Source organism: Phlebotomus papatasi, chromosome 2, assembly GCF_024763615.1.
Source record: "Phlebotomus papatasi isolate M1 chromosome 2, Ppap_2.1, whole genome shotgun sequence".
Classification (NCBI taxonomy): Eukaryota; Metazoa; Arthropoda; class Insecta; order Diptera; family Psychodidae; genus Phlebotomus; species Phlebotomus papatasi.
In genome coordinates this window covers 18,917,008-18,933,656 of record NC_077223.1, presented here as the reverse complement: position 1 = coordinate 18,933,656, position 16,649 = coordinate 18,917,008, and the positions used below count along the sequence as shown (strand labels likewise).

At 35.0% G+C, this 16,649-nt stretch overlaps 1 protein-coding gene across 9 annotated transcripts; it reads right to left on the bottom strand.

Moving 5' to 3' along the window:
* Positions 1 to 362: 362 nt before the first annotated feature.
* On the bottom strand, positions 363 to 16,642 carry LOC129802931 (WAS/WASL-interacting protein family member 1). Of its 9 annotated transcripts, XM_055849170.1 has the most exons (10): positions 15,799 to 16,630; positions 11,339 to 11,409; positions 11,177 to 11,272; positions 11,040 to 11,116; positions 10,690 to 10,914; positions 10,435 to 10,491; positions 10,082 to 10,212; positions 6,285 to 6,616; positions 5,729 to 5,984; positions 363 to 1,514 (listed from the first exon to the last, which is right to left on the bottom strand). In XM_055849170.1, the coding sequence occupies exons 1-10, from the start codon at positions 16,124 to 16,126 to the stop codon at positions 1,408 to 1,410; spliced, it is 1,680 nt and encodes a 559-aa protein (XP_055705145.1). In that variant the 5' UTR covers positions 16,127 to 16,630; the 3' UTR covers positions 363 to 1,407. The 9 variants fall into 9 exon arrangements, with proteins under 9 accessions (XP_055705145.1, XP_055705143.1, XP_055705147.1 ...); XM_055849168.1 differs by having other exon boundaries at positions 11,177 to 11,409; XM_055849172.1 differs by having other exon boundaries at positions 363 to 1,123; positions 11,177 to 11,409.
* Positions 16,643 to 16,649: the final 7 nt, after the last annotated feature.

Here is a 16,649-nt window from a genome sequence, read left to right as displayed (position 1 = left end):
AGAGTGGGATTGACTTATGCAAATCCTTTGAGAAAAAAAGGGAAGCGAATTTTGATTTCATGAAATTATACCGAGTTAAAAGTTGTGCCAGAGGCATGAGCATCAATAAATATTTTAGGAATTGCTAATTTGAAAAAAAAACCAAATGGTTTTTTCCAAACGAAAACTAGTACTTTCCTCTAATGTGTAAAATTTTTTTTAACCCAAAATTTAATCCTCCCATCCTGAAAGAGTTAAACATACCTTAAAAAATTTAATTGTTGTCTCTCTTACCGTTTTTGCTATCAATATCCCAAGGTAAAGTTTGAGTTTAATCGAAGGACATCTAAAAACAGAAAATAATAAAAGTAGAAACACAAAGATTTTGGGATTATCATTTTATTGTTAATCATTTCATTTGACTAGTATTTAAATTTATTAACTTCCGATAACGTCGCCAAGGAAAAAAATAAAAATATGTAAAATACAATTGCTAATTGTAACTGGCGAAAAAATACAACATTCTTTTTGAAATATGATTTTAAAAAATATAACAATTAGTTTACAATAGAGGACAATAAGTATAGTTAAAAACTATTCAAATAAAAACTATCTTTTTTTTCCTGCTCTCACTAATTAATTCCTCCAGTTGATTATGCATCGGTTAACATTAATACAATTTATACTCCTTCCTTCCTTCATTTTAAATTTTCCCACTTTTTGGGTTCACCCACAGACACACAAGAAAAGTATAGTATTTTTAAAAAATATATATTATAGAAAAAATGCTCTTTAAATTTTTAAGTACAACCTGAAGTAAGGAAAAGAAACAAAATAATACAAAAAAGAGGAATTAAAAGATTAATTTAAATAAAAACATTTTCTGGAATTTCCCTTTTTGTTTTTCCTTTTATCTACACACCCTTAAATTAATCTAAAATTATTTATTTATTAATTATTTTATTGTTGAGGATTTTCTCTTCGATGAATCCTATTATTAACAGGCTTTCTCTTTACAGTATGCATCTATTCTTTGTGTTTTTGGGTAGGTATTTTCTTTTTATTTTTTTTCTTTCTTTCTTACTTTTTCTTTTAGGAAAATGCATTCCATGGAAGTACATCTTTCGATGGTAAAATATTTATCCTAGAAAAACATTTTAAGAAAATGTAATAAAACACAAGAATAAATCAAAATTGAAAAAAAAAACAAATAAAATAATGCCTCAATCCAAAGTAATTCCCAATTTTATGTACAATTCTTTTTTTTACATTATTTCTCTTTTACCTAAAAATTGTTTTCTAGCGATTTTTTTGTCATCTTATTTTCTACTAAAAAAAAACCATATTTACATTGTGATATTGCATTTATCCAAAGAGAACCGACTAAACTAATTTATTAATCGTGGAAAAAAAAAACGTGAGTGAATTCTAGCAATTGGATATTTCTTGTGAAAAGTAATTGTATTCATTGAGCTTTGGTGAACACTGCTGCTGATTTGGAGGCTTTGGGGCTCGTTGTTTGCGCGATTCTCCAACTATTTTGTTTTTCATTATCGTATGAATGCAAATGATAATAAAGATCGTGGGTTTCTCTCCAATGATTATCACACAGACTCAAAACTACTCTACTCTCTTCTAAAAGGCATTTGCTTTTCTTTTTTTAAAACGTTTACACAAAAAAAAAAGAAATAAAACCATGTTCTACTAGCTAATTTATTGCACTAAAAGAATTTCTCTGCAATTTTCCCAAAAGTAATATTGTTCTTTTTTCTTTTTTTAGAATGCCAAAGAAAAAAATAGTAACATTCACATGAAATTGCATAGAAGGTCTCTCAGTTCAAGCAATAAAAACAAAATATACTAAGATAATTTGCATATAGAAATTAAAGAGGAAGGAAATAATTGAAATAAATCTACACTGAAAAATTATGGCAAAAAGGGGCGTTTAATTGTGCAATTTAATGTTTCACATTTAATCGGTCACGCAAATGTTGGTAAAGGGTTCCCGCATTATAATGCCGGGTTCGAATCCCAAGAAGCAATTTTTTCCTATAAAGTCTTCTAGAATTTTCCAAATAATGCCCTAGACACACTTACGACTTAAGCCGAGAGACGGTTTAACGCAATTCTAATCCAAATAATGATCAGATTACATCTCCATCAGTTTCTGACTAATCGGTCTCTCGGCTTAAGCCGGGAAACGGCTTAATTAGTGGAAACTGTTGAGAATTTAGTCAAATCATTATTTTGATTATAATTACGTTTTACGTTAAACCATCTCTCGGCTTAACTCGTAAGTGTGTCTAGGACATGAGGCGTTATAGAACCAAAATTCTTATAATCTGCTTATAGCGCCCTTGGTTCCGTCACTGAGACTACTAAAAGTAAAGTGGTTCACTTTTAAGCCACTTATGAGCTTCTACGTGACTAACAACACTTAATTCTCATTATAAGCCTTCTAAACGTGCATTAAAAGACTTGCCAAAGTCGTGATTCTATAAGGCAGCTATTTTATGTCTTGCGATGTGCTTTATTTAACGACAAAGATTCTGGCATTCAACACCTACTCCGTATATTGCCTTCTTCTTCAATTTATTAAAAAAAAAAGCTAACCATTATGGTTCCGGTACACCTTTTAGATCAGGATGATTTCATAAAGTCAAAATTCACATCCTTTTCTTTTTTAAAAGGTTTGCATTTGTCTATCTTACTCTTTCGCACTCTTCTTCTTCTTCTTTTAAACGTCACACTACATTTTTGAAACTGAAAGAAAGGGATAGACTTACGCAAATCTTTTGAGAAAGAAAGAGACGCGATTTTGACTTCCTGAAAGTATATCAAGCTAAAAGGTGTGACGAAGGCATTTGAATCGATTTCTAGACTTTTTTTGAGTATTCTGTAGTAATTTCAGCTATCTAGGTGAATAACTAGGCACGCAATAGGTAAATTAGCAAAGCACTTGCTCTACGATGCAAATATACCGGGTTCGAATCTCTTTTACGTCAGTGTTTGTTTATTAGAGCGTCAGGCAGAGTATGTGACAATGACAACCTATTCCCAATTCTTATTTCAGAGTAGAGACAGAAAAAAATCTGTTTCCACCTGGGCTTGAACCGGGGACCCTTTGTTGTATAGAAGAATGCTCTCACTAGTGAGCTATAGGGATTCAAGATTTAAACATTTAAAAATAAAAGGTTGGGCGTTGTACCAGGACGAGCTTCATAACTTAAATTTTCTTTTCCGAAATGGTTTTCGATTAATCTATGTATAATCTAACGTAGAGTATTATAAGTTCGAAGTTCGAATATATTCCGTTTATTTATTTTTTAGGTGTGATTCTTTCGAGTTCCGGTCTTCTTCTTCTTTTTCTCTGTTTTGCCCAAAATTCCATATGAATCGAAACCCCAAATGGATTAAAATCGCGATTGGACGAAAATTCAGAATACTTAAAATCCCGACAAGCCAAAATTCTGAAGCCATGATCCCAAGCAGCAAAATCTTGAAAGCCAAAATCCCAATTGGACCAAAATTTCGATTTGGCCTAAATTCCGAATGGGTCCAAATTTCAAATCCTGAAAAGGTGAAAATCTCGATTGGGCCAAAATTCCGAATTGGTCAAAATCCTGAATGGGTCGAAATCTCAAATGGGTAAAAATAAATCCCGAAAAGCCAAAGTTCTAAAGCCAAGTTCCCGAATGGATCGAAATCCCGAATGGATCAAAATCCCGAATGGATCAAAATCCCAAATAATCCAAAATTTCGAATAGCCAAAATCCCGAATAGGTCAAAATCCAGAAAACCCAAAATCCTGAAAGCCTAAAATATCCCGAACGCTAAAATCCCGAATGAGTCGAAGTTTCAAATGGGTCAAAAGCCCGAAAAGCCCACATCCTGAAGCCAAGATCCCGAATGGGTCGAAATCTTGAATGGATTAAATGGGTCGACATCTCGAATGGGCTAAAATTCCAAATTGCTTAAAATTTCGAATACTCAAAATCCTGAATAGGTCAAAATCTCGAAAAGTCGAAATCGTGATGCCAAGATCCTGAAGTCAAGATTCCGACAGCGAAAATCCCGGATGGGATCGATATCTCGAATGGGTAAAAATCCCGAAAAGTCAAAGTTCTGAAGCCAAGATCCTGAGCAGCAAAATCCTGAATACCGAAATTCCAATTGGACCAAAATTTCGAATTGGCCTAAATCCAGAAAAAAAAACAAAATCCCGAGTGTAAAAATCCCGAATGGGTCGAAATCTTGAATGGATTGAATGGGTCAAAATCCCGAATGGGCCAAAATTTCAAATTTCTTAAAATTTCGAATTGGCCAAAATCCCGAATAGGTCAAAATCTCGAAAAGTCGAAATCGGGAAGCCAAGATCCTGAAGTCAAGATTCCGACAGCCAAAATCCCGGATGGCCGAAGTCCCGAATGGATCGATATCTGGAATGGGTAAAAATCCCGAAAAGCCAAAGTTCTGAAGCCAAGATCCTGAGCAGAAAAATCCTGAATACCGAAATTCCAATTGGACCAAAGTTTCGAATTGGCCTAAATCCAGAGAAAAAACAAAATCCCGGGTGTAAAAATTCCGAATGGGTCGAAATTTTGAATGGATTGAATGGGTCGACATTCCGAATGGGTTAAAATTCCAAATTGCTTAAAATTTCGAATAGCCAAAATCCCGAATAGGTCAAAATCTCGAAAAGTTGAAATCGTGAAGCCAAGATTCTGAAGTCAAGATTCCGTCAGCCAAAATCCCAGATGGGTCGAAATCTCGAATGGGTAAAAATCCCGAAAAGCCAAAGTTCTAAAGCCAAGATCCTGAGTAGCAAAATCCTGAACACCTAAATTCCAATTGGACCAAAATTCTGAAAAACCAAAATCCCGAGTGTCAAAATCCCGAATGGGTCGAAATCCTGAAAAGCCTGAATACCAAATGGGTCAGAAGCCGGAAAAAAAATCCCAAATGGGCCAAAATCTCAAAAAAACCAAAATCCCGAATTCTAGTGTCATAGCTTCTCCCATGATTGCATCTGAACTTATTAGAGACAAAGGGAAATTTTATGTTTTGGTAAATTATTTCATCATTATTCGCCGTATAATTTCGGCCCTATCAGGATTTTCACTTTCGAGATTTTCGACCTTCGGAATTTGGTGTTGGGAATTTTGGTTTTCGTTTTTGGATTCTTTCATAATCACTACCATTCTTATTAATGGATTTTTGAAAAATTAACTTGTTTTCTTATAAGCTATTTTTATTTATTGTTTTTTCGAAGTTTTATTCTTCAAATAAAAGAATTTTTTCAGTTTTTATTATTTCCTACACTGAGTTTGTAGTTTTCACTGGACGCGCGTTTGATTTGAGAATCGAACCCGAGACCTCTGCATTACAAAGCAAGTGCTTTCTCCGTTGAGGCTCTTAATTAATGATTTGTGAAATAGTCTTTATTTTTTTAACTTTAAATCTAGATATTTTTTCAAAAAATATCCAAAAGTACTGCAAAAATGGCTCAATTAAACGCCCCTTTTAATGCAAAATTGCAATAATATAAATGCCCCTCGAGTTACCACGTAAATAAAAAAACTTAAGAGAAAATAAAATTCACTTCTTATCCATCATGCTCCTTTCAATCATGCAACTACGCGCTCAATAAACATGTTCTCCTTCAGATTTTAACCGCCAAGAAAACAAAAATTAGACACTTCGAGGGTTACAGAGAACATAAGTCAAGTATATCAGTACTTTTACATACCATTAGATGTCCTGTTTGAATGGGAGCTCGCATACATTTTGGGACTATTTACGAATGGTGGTGGCTTTGGAAATTCCGTGACATTGTGAAATCTCATGGCAAATCTCGCCTCTAGATCAATCACAAGTCTCCCATTGCCTATGCTCTCCTGAACTACACTCTCTCCTTGGTAGTTTCCACTCATACTCGTCGTTCCTGCTGAATTCCTTATGGAAGAATGCCTCTGGGGCGGAACTGGAGGAACATTACTGGCGTTCTGAGAAACGAATCAAAAATCAAAACTCTGTTAATTTATCTTCTTCAAAAACAATTTCTAAAAGTAGTTTTTTTTAAGCAGTGTTGTAAATTCCTAAACTACTCCAAAATACACCTTTCCTGGACAAGTTTTTTTGAGTAAATCAAATCTCCCCAAAAAAAAAAAACCTTCCAGAGTAACAAAAAAAGCCATGATAAGTGATAAGGTGGAATGATAAGTGTTTCAGGTGCCAAATGCTACAAGATTAGAAGCAAAAGCACAAAATAAGTGGACACAACAACACATAGGCATACAAATTACATTGACTTGTCGCGTGACGGGAGGCGGAGGCGCTGGACACGTTCTATGAGGCGGCAATGGAGGTGCAACATTTCCATTGACGGCACAAACCACCTTTGTCTCGCTGGGTCTCGTCGTCACTGTGCCCGATTGCGTTGGAATCTGATTCTTCAGTTGCTCCTTCAATGCAGACACATTGTTGAGGGATGAGGAATTGGCCTGGGGATCAGAGATTGGCGTCGAAAGGGAATTTGGAGGAAGATTGGAGAGATTTGTATTGGATACACTGCGAATTGGAGGCGGAGGAGGACGACTGGCCGGCGGTCGAGGTGGTGGAGCCACAGTTGGACGCCCTGAAGAAAAAAATAAAAAACCTCAACTCTTTCGCATCCTTTGAGACTCTGAGCACCAAAAGGAAAATATAAATACTCTGGGACATTTTTTTAAAATAATTTAAAACCTTTAAAACCGATAAAAATCCGATTCATGTGGAAGATTACAAATAATAAGGATGTCCAAACCTAGGATATTTTTTGCTAAGTAGGGTAAATTAAGCTAATTCAAAACCTGCTCTAAATGGAATTTTTTCGCTACTCTAAATGGAAACGTCGTTGTTTTCATGATAAATACAGTACTAAATTATTATATTTACATATTTTCTATACCACTGTTTCATTATTTAGTTAATTTTGCTTCAAACAAAGCGAAAATCCATTCATATTCACGAATTTTAAATTGTTAATTTCTCAGAAAAATTAAAAGTGTACCTTTTCACCATAGAATTTTTCATCGATCGACCATGTTTTCCAATGAAAAACACAATGAGGTGGCTGTTGTTTATTCGGTGGAAATTTTCGGAGGGAAGCTCCGTCCGGACGCGGCAACACAATCTGTGGAGTCTTCAACCCTAAGATCATATCGGAGCTTCCCTCCGAAAATTTCCACTGAGGCTGAACGGCAATTTCCCCCACGGTTGTTTATTCGTTTTGTTTAACATTTGTGTCAAATTTCTGGATAATTTTAGTTGAATTCAGTGCTAATCTTCATTGTTAACGGAACGTGAAGTTTTCTAATGAAATAATTACCTATTTCGTGAACAAAAAGGGTTTTTCTGAAGTGTCTGCAAATGCTTCAATAGGGAACCCCGGAAATATGATTTTTTTTGGAGAGATTTTTTTATTGTTTTTGTTGGGAAAGGAGAAAAGATCAGGAATAAGAACAAATCCTGCACTCAAGAGCAACTCAACAAGGTTTTGGAAGCCTTTCGTCGCGGTTTCACTTACACTGTTTGTCTCCAATTAGAAACTTTCCCTTGTCTCCATTTGGATTAATTTGTTTCCAATTGCAGCATTTTACGCTCGCGTATTTTTCTTGTATTTAAGAAGTTTTCAAATTATATTTAAAGTATTTTCACTAAACAGTAACATTCTAGAAGAGTCAAGGAGCAAATTTATGTAATTCTCTTCAGAAAAAAAGGACAGATAATCCTAACCGGCTTATGTAAGTGAGATTCTTAACGTGAGCTAACTCGGAGTGCATGCAAATTCGATTTAGAGCTGAAGTTGGGGTACGCCATTCAGTTATTTTGAATCAAATTCGTGAAATTATACAAATTTTGTATTTAAACCAAAATATCAAGGATTTGGATGAACTGACAGAACAGTAATATATGGGTGAAATGTATACCATAATGTTCTCCATCTCTATAATTTTGCAGTAGAACATGATCTCATCGATTACTCAGAAGCCGAGATAATCGACATTGTTTGTTTCTGAACTCGTTTTTTCGACCAGAGCGCCCCAAGTGCTCCTTTCATGAATTTCAACTATATCAAAGAATTGTTGTATTTTGTGAGACTTTCCATTTAAAACCCTATTTTAAGTGTCTTGGTCGAGAAGAAGTAGTCAAATTGGCATCTGAGTAGGTTTCAAAGCCTTATTTTGGAAAAATCAATTTTTTTCACACTTAAACGACAAAATCGGAGTGATAGCGTAGTCTGAGCGGAAAATAATGTATGGACGAAATGTAGACACAAATGTCCTCTACAATTATGTCGAAGTAATCATCAAAATCGGTTAAGCACGTGTCGAGATAATTGAGGTTGTGATATTGAAATTTGTTTTCGACTGTGGCGCCCCTGGTCTTGGTTCCACGAAGTTTAAATCTTCTAGGAAGTTGTAGCATTTGGTGAGATCTTTCGTTTAAGCCCTCACTCATCAAAATCGGTCAAAAAGAATGGTAGATATGATTTTTTTTTTTAATTTCGTAAACTTTGACCTCTCATATCTCCTGTTCTATTGAAACCACAGCGAACCCACGACCCATTTTGGAAACGTCCTAGACTAGACTACAACAATCTAAAATTTGATTAACTTGCACAATGTCGTTTTTGAGAAAAATGAGTTTGAATTTTGATGAATTTTGACGCTATCGCAGCGCCACCAGTGGTGCCTTTTTGAACTTCCATCTGAAAGTGCTCATCGAGACGAAACCACAAACCCAAAATCAAACTCGGTCGGAGAAAAGTCAAATTTAGTCGGTAAAAAGTCAAATTTGGTTAGTACATTTTTTTTAAATCAGTAAAATGCGAAATTTAATCAGTGGAAAATTAAATATGATCAGTGAATAATAATTTAGTCAATAAAAAACTACAGTAGAGTCTCGCTATAGGCCATCGCTCTATAGTCCACAATTTATCGACCGTTGATTTCAAAACACTGATTTTAAGTTAGGTTATGTTTTTTAGTATGCGACATGCATAATTATTTTAATATTTTTGGCAAACTTTATTAAGTAGTTGTGATAATTGTGATCCAGATTGAAGAGAGCAAGGACAAGTACCACAATCGCAAAGAAAGTGGAAGCCGTCGAGCAATTTCAATACTAAAAGTCGTTGATAATTTTAAAAAATTACATGGACTATAGTGCGACCCAAGTGTCAAATTTGAAACCAAATATGGACTATAGCGAGACTCTACTGTAAAAGGAAATCAATAAAAGTTAAAACTTCGCATATCCGGATAAAAAGTATTGCACATTTCGTATTGCGGAAACTTCGTATTTTAATACATTTCCTATATTTACCATTTCGTATTTCATATCTCGTCTTTCCTAAATTTTGTACAAAAATTAAACAGGTGCTACTGATAACTTTCCAAAACACAGAAAATTTCCTTTTGCCTCAACAGGCGATACAGATAACTTCCCGAAGCACAGAAAATTTGATTTTTTACTGACCAGGTTCTTTATTTTTTACTGACTTTTTTTTTATATTTTACCGATCAAATTTAATTTTTTAATGATCAATTTTGATTTTTCACTGACCAAATTTGACTTTTTATCGACCATTTGACTTTTCTCCGACCGAATTTGATTTTTTACTGACCAAATTTTATTTTATACTGACCAAAATTTTAATTTTTTACTGACCAAATTTTATTTTTTACTGACCATATTTCATTTTTTACTGACCGTATTTTATTTTTTACTGCCCGTATTTGATTTTTTACTGACCAAAAAGTCGCAGCCTAGCAATAATATTTAGTCTTCAGGTCAAATTCATTAAAGGAATATGGAAAAAATGTGAAATGTTCGAAGCCAGAGTATGAGCGAAGCCTAAAAACTTTCTCTACTCGTGATTTTCTTTTTTTTTCTAGATTTTCTTCTTTAAAAAACATCTGGCATATCATTGTTCATATTTTCTGCAAAATAATCAAATTGTTTGGTTCCAGTTTTTTTTTAATTCGAAAATCTTAGAAAACTCTTAAAAATTCTTAAGCATTTTTAAGAAATAAAGAACAATTTTTTAGAGACTCACCTGAAGGCCTTCCGTTGACATGAATAGATTCTTGTGACTGAAAAAGGTTCTGAGTCCCTCGAAGTGTCCCAAAATGACTTCCAGTGGGAAAGACAGGACCTCCCAGATTTGATGGTGTCACCGGAGGTGATCTAAACAGTTACCAAACACAAGAAAAATTAGCATTTTTTTTCCGAAAATCACAAAAAAAATCACCACATAGATTAAATGTCTTGAACTGTGTTCTAAGTGATCTCGAAAGGTGAAAAAAAGATCCTTCAATATAGAGTTTCTATTATTTTTTTTTTCAATAGTGTTTTGTGAGTGGACTAATGAAGGTAAAACACTTAGTATTTCCATTCTAAAAATCTCACGTGTCTCGAGTGCACTCGAAAAAATAGTACGTTCCATCCCGGTTAAGACGAAGCAGCATAAAAGATTATTTTTATCTATTAATTTTTCCAATCATATCTCAACTTATGAACTCTTGAATTTTATTCTTCTCGAGCACATAAAATTGCCACACCACGTTTCTCATAAATAAAAAAACACCTTTCTACTTGGAAAAGGTGACAATATACAAACAAAACATTATACAAAGAAGAGAGATTAGGAAATTTTTCCAATACCTGGGTGACTTCATACTGTGATGTCTAGCAACGGATGTTTTTCCGGAATTTTGAGCACTCCCAGGTGGTGCTCCAGGTGGCTTTGGTGCCAAATTCGGCTTTCCATGATTTGGTTTATGAATCTGCATCGGCTGATTGGCCATTGTATTGAACAAGGAGGATTTATTGGCAACAACACTACCCGGGAGTCCTGCCGAACTCTCAGCACTACTTCCTGAGGAGTTGCTATTGGCAGAAAAATTAAGCAATCTCAATGGTTCAGTCGATAGAACTTTGTATTCTTTTGAGAAAACAATCAAAAACTCCAAAAGAAAAAACAAACCGCCAGAAAAAATGGGATAAAAACTCACCTTGATACATTTTGGAATCTCTTTGATTCCGGAGAGTGAGATGAAGCTCCTCTGGTGGAGTCACTGTCCGGAGGTGTCTGAAACATCAAAAATAAAGCAATTATTTAATCCTTATTCCTCCCAAATGAATCCCTTACAATTGTGCTAGTCTTCATTGGTGGATTCGGCGGAGGACCCCGGTTAATCTTCAGGTTGGCTTCGGTGACGCTCTTCTGTTGCTGCTGCTGCTGCTTCTGCTTTTTCAGGGTTAAATGCTTCGTAAGCTCAGAATTAAAATCCAGAGCTACATTGTCATTTACCCTGTCATTCCGGCTCGCATCGGCGTCCACAACATCCCTCGCTGGTGAAACGGGGCTCACCTGAGTACCTCCTGCGAATGCAAGATCATTTCCGTAACGAATTTCCGTGGTATTTCAAGCGATTTAACACATATTTTTTGAGAATGTGACATTGAAAAATGCTTAGAATATTCCAAGGTCAATATCTCAACTGATAACTTAGAAAAGGGTTACAAAAAAGTGATCCTATATTTTTTTTATTAGAAAATAAAGTTCTTTAAAATCGATTTAAACCGATGAAATAAAATTGAATTTTGGACCAAAAATATTATCGGTTCGGAACTAATAAAGATCAACTTGAAATAGGATCACACGAATTAGGGATTCATAGATCTGTCCAAGTAATTCAAGCTTCAATGTAATTGGTTCAGAGATATGCCTTTAAATGCTCTTCAATCTTTGACTTTGAAACATCGTTCGAAGTAGAGCCCTGCCCTGCATACCCGACCCGACCCGACCCGTGGGTACCCGCATGATTTTTTGCGGGCCGGGCGGGTTTTATTTTATTTTCTGCGGGTCGGGCGGGTCACGGATACAACCCTTCAAATTTTCGGGTATTACTTAAATATTTATCCGACTTGATTTCTAGGATTTTTTAAAAACATTTTTTTTTTAATTGATTAAGCTTTGGCGAAGTTTACAGAAACATAGAAAAACGATATGATAATCAGAGAACAATTTATGTTATCGGAAGAGGATATGAACTTAAAACAGTAATAAAGTGGTCTGACGAAAACAAATAATAATTTCATTAGATCCAATAGTTACGCACCTCACGGGATTATGCTATTATACTCATACAATTATGCATGTTTGCCTTATATTGGATATCATTTTGTGAAACCATTGTTGACTTACACATTAACATATATATATACTATTTTGTGAAGCGCGAAACTGAAAAACACTTTATGCTCATTTAAAAAAAAAAAAACTTAAATTTCTTTAATTGAGGTAAAATTTTTGAATATTCTGACAATTTCTTGAAGAACTCCGGATAAAAACCAAAAAGTCCTTTTTATAAATACACCTCTTTTAGACTTAATCAAACGCAATCATCTCTAGGTGTATAATGCCATTTCCCTAAATTTTTTCGGGCGCGAAAATACGCTTATTTTCAGGATAAAGTATGTAATATATGTAGTGATATATGAAAGTAGACCATCTATTGTATAGTCCACTAATATCTAGCTATATAAATTGACTAATACTCATATTTTTGATCAAATTCAGCATGTTATGTCATTAAAATTAAATTAATTTCGTTAAAATTGTGGTCAAAATACGCAGAGATGAAGTACAAAACGGTTAGGACTGCGCTGAAAGCACGCACAGTAAAATCATAAAATGGTTAAAATTGTCCTAAAAACACTCATAGATTAAGGATAAAACGGTTAAGATTGCGCTTAAAATCACGCACAGCTCAATTATAAAACGGTTGACATTGCGCTTAAAAACACGCACAGCTTAATCATAAAACACTTAAGATTGCGTTTAAAATAACGCACAGCTCAATCATAAAACGGTTGAGATTGCGCTTAAAAACACGCACAGTTCAGTTATAAAACCGTTAAAAATGCGCGTTTTTCAGCGCAATCCTAATCGCTTTATGATTGCGATGTGCGTATTTTTAAGTGCTTTTACCGTTTTACGATTGAACTGTGCGTGATTTTAAGCGCAATATTAACCATTTTATGATTGAGTTGTTTCTTGTTTTGAACTGTTTTGTACATCATTTGTAACAGCGAAATTTCAATCGTTTTATATTTGACCAGTGCGAGTGCGAGTTTAACTACATTAAAGGTTAGGGCGTTTAATTCTGAAGTATTGCGAGGTTTGAACACTTAAGCGGCTAACACAGCGAAGACCGTTTTACGCAATATCTCAATCATTTCATATTAATTGCGTGCGAGTTTTATTGACGCCTTATAGCAAAAATCGAATAATACTTTTAAGGTTTATTATAAAAATAAAAAGTATCCCATGCTTATGCAATATAGAATATGCTTGATTTTTATTCTGAGCTTGGAATTTATAAATTACATGTATTTTACAAGATATTGTTGCACTTATATGACGACTTTTCTTGATCTTGGAGTACTTATTAAACTGGAATTGATCGAAATTTTTCAAATTGGCATTTCCGCAAATAAAGAAATAGCAATATTACAGTAGACTCTCACTCAATCGGCTCTTTTTCAATCGGGCGTCAAATTTTGTTGACAATTTTCACGCTTAATTATGAAGCTAATTCGCTCAAATTCGCTGTAGTTCTTCCTATTTTATTGTGATTCTTTATAATTGAGCGCTTTTTGTGGAATTTACAAAGGCTTTGACGCCCAATTCTATCGCTAAACCGGATGACATTTCGCCCCATATTCCCGATTGAGAGAGAGTCTACTGTATTTTAACACAATACTCTAAAATGTTTTACGGTTTTATTGTGTTTAATTGGTTATAATGCTCAACGCACAATAATTTTTGTTTAGTAAACATGTTTTTGACATTTCAATGAGAGTGAGTGAGATCTAGATCTAATCATTTCGCTCATTCTCCAGAGAAATTTTGAAAACATGTTTACAAACACAAGTTATTGTGTATTGGTCATAAATCAATTTAAATAAATCTGTAAAAAAAAAACTAAAACCACTAATCGCCACTTTTAGGAAAAAGTGAAATTAATTGTATTATAACTTTTGGCCCCTTATTATCAGATAACTCAAATTTGAGACAAAGCTACTTAGATATATTGGCTCTAGATTCGTAAAAACAATTGTCCTTCAATTTAACGCGGGAGTACCTAAAAACCTGATTTTTATTAACAATGCAAAAATAACCACTTCGTCGCCACTTTTTACCACTTTTCGCCAGTTCTGTAATCACTTCTGGCCATCCACTTGGAAAGGCTCAAACTCGATTATTTTGAGCAATATTATGCAAAGAATACATTCAGCATTTCTTTTTCCTCATGTTTCACCTTATTATTATTAAATGATTTTTCTTCATTTTTATTTGAGAAATCGAATTATTAGACTATTTCAGAAAGTAAAGAAAGCAGATTTGACAACTGAGAATGTATGAAGTGAAGTTAGCGTCGCCTATTGAAAAGCGATGGCGACAGGTGGTGAATCTATTTTAGAATATTACCACTTTCCGCCATGGCTCATTTTTATATAAAAATAATATAAAATGAAATATTAACTAATTAAATACAAATTTTATGTATTCGTCGAATGTAATTAAATGTTCAATAGGCAAATTATTTATTCAAAAATTAAATTTTGTTCGATAAAAGTTTCATGACACTTACTGTACTTGGTAAGAAATATTGGATTCGATGCACTTGCTTAAAATATTCCTCTACTAAAAAATGCTCAAACATTTAAATTCAAAGCAAAAAATTAGTGTTTTTCGACTCTATACGTAGCAGAAATAAAAATAGAAGTAACTTTGCGGCTAATTTATTTCGTAAATCGTGAAAAATAGCGATTTCAATACACGTGGCGAGAAGTGGTGATTCCACCCAAACAAAATTGTATATATATTTCGTAACAAAAGTGTAAAGAAAACGCTTTGGAACAAACAAATATCTTCTCTAAGTACAAATTGATTCCAAAAAAATTTGTTCTTAGGAAAACTTGTTCCAATATTTTGGTCAGTGTCCAAAAGTTTTTACCGTGAGCCTAACACATCACAAAAATATTAATTTAGAATTTTAATATATTTTGAAAAAATGCCAATACCTTTTTTGTTTGATTTTGAAGAGAATATTTTTTTATAGAATGTTTTCAAGAACATTTTTGCAGTCAGAACAAAAATTTCTTTTTTAAATGATTTAATAGAAATTCTTTTCAAAGTGATCCAATTTTGACAAAGACATTGTTCTCTCAAGGCACCCAGGTTTCTAAGATTTACAACTGGCACAGGTTACTTGTTTGCTAAATGATATCCCTCCTTGGAAGAAAAAGAAATCCTTAGAATAATTCCAAATTTAACTCAAGATAATCCTCCACCGAGGCATCTTAAAATATTGCAAGAGTGCCCCCATGCATCGACAATCTACAAATCTGTCGGTGCTGCTGATGAGAAAATTGACAGTGGAAGTATTTGAGTGGCTTTTATGACATCATTCCAAAGTGCCTCACACAGTCATTGATGACTAATGCGCGCCACGGAGATTTGTGATCTCCTTGAGACGAGTAAAAATGAAGAAGCACATGGACAACAAATGGGTCAATTCTCACCCTCAATCTCAATGGGGAAAGCAAATAAAACAGATGTTGGGATTGCGGGGTTTGCAAAAGGATCAGTAGTAACCTTAGAGATCAGCCTTTGTTCCTGGAACAATGGCAGGAAAGAGATTTTCTTTGTGTTCTGGGGACAGAGAATGGAATCCCTGGAATTGCTGTTGTATGACTTACCTCTCTGTCCAACGGGTTTAAGCTTTGGCATTGACGACAACCCCTCGAAGATTCCTGCCAGTTTGGGCGCTTCTCCTCCTCTCGACGTCCCATCCACACCATCTGGTCGTCTTCCTTGGCTTCTTGTTGGGGTGCCCCCATCTGTGACACGTCCCGCTAGGGCAGGGCCACTCTTATCCACCGTTACAGTCTTCTTGAGTTTCGTGCCCTTCTGAATGGACTGCAGCAGGGCACTCCGGGCATCTCCTCCACCCGATGATCCGCCACCAATTTTAGCCACGGGCTGTGGCGGCGGAGCGGGTGGGGCTGGTGGCGGAGGCACGGCCATCAGCACTGATAAATTGACGTATGGTGCTGTGGGGAAAATCACACACTATCTCTTCCGCCAAGAGACCTTCCTGCCAGTAAAATTGACGTGGGTGTTGGTGCGTCCACACAATTGAAAAAAAAACACAGAAAACCTTGCCCACTAGAGACTGTGCATTGTGCCAAAGTGTCCACAGAGTCTCTGGTGAGATGAATCAGTGGGCAGCAGGTGCTAGATGATGGGCTAAAGGTGATTTTTTGGCACTTTCACTCAAATACAATCAATGCCGTGATCTCGCCATGACAATCACGGAAAAACCACGTACACGGAAAATTCACAGGGATTGGTCACATTTGCACAAGTACACCTGTCCATAGATACACAATCTCCACAATATACACCACAGAGCACTTCTATTGATGATTTTTGGGGCTTTTCCCAAGCATTTTTGCCCTTTTTCTCGCCCAGGAGATCAAAAATTGCTCTGACACTACTGACAGCACTTGACAAAACTCACAGCATCGACAGAAAAAAACTGCTAGAA

Excerpts from the sequence above, each read along its gene's own strand:
- LOC129802931 (XM_055849168.1), bottom strand. The coding sequence starts at position 16,126 with ATGGCCGTGCCTCCGCCACCAGCCCCACCCGCTCCGCCGCCACAGCCC. Across the intron at positions 11,410-15,798 it reads TAAACCCGTTGGACAGAGAG|GAGGTACTCAGGTGAGCCCC; the intron begins GTAAGTCATACA and ends TTGCATTCGCAG. Across the intron at positions 10,213-10,434 it reads TTCGAGTGCACTCGAGACAC|ATCACCTCCGGTGACACCAT; the intron begins GTGAGATTTTTA and ends GTAACTGTTTAG.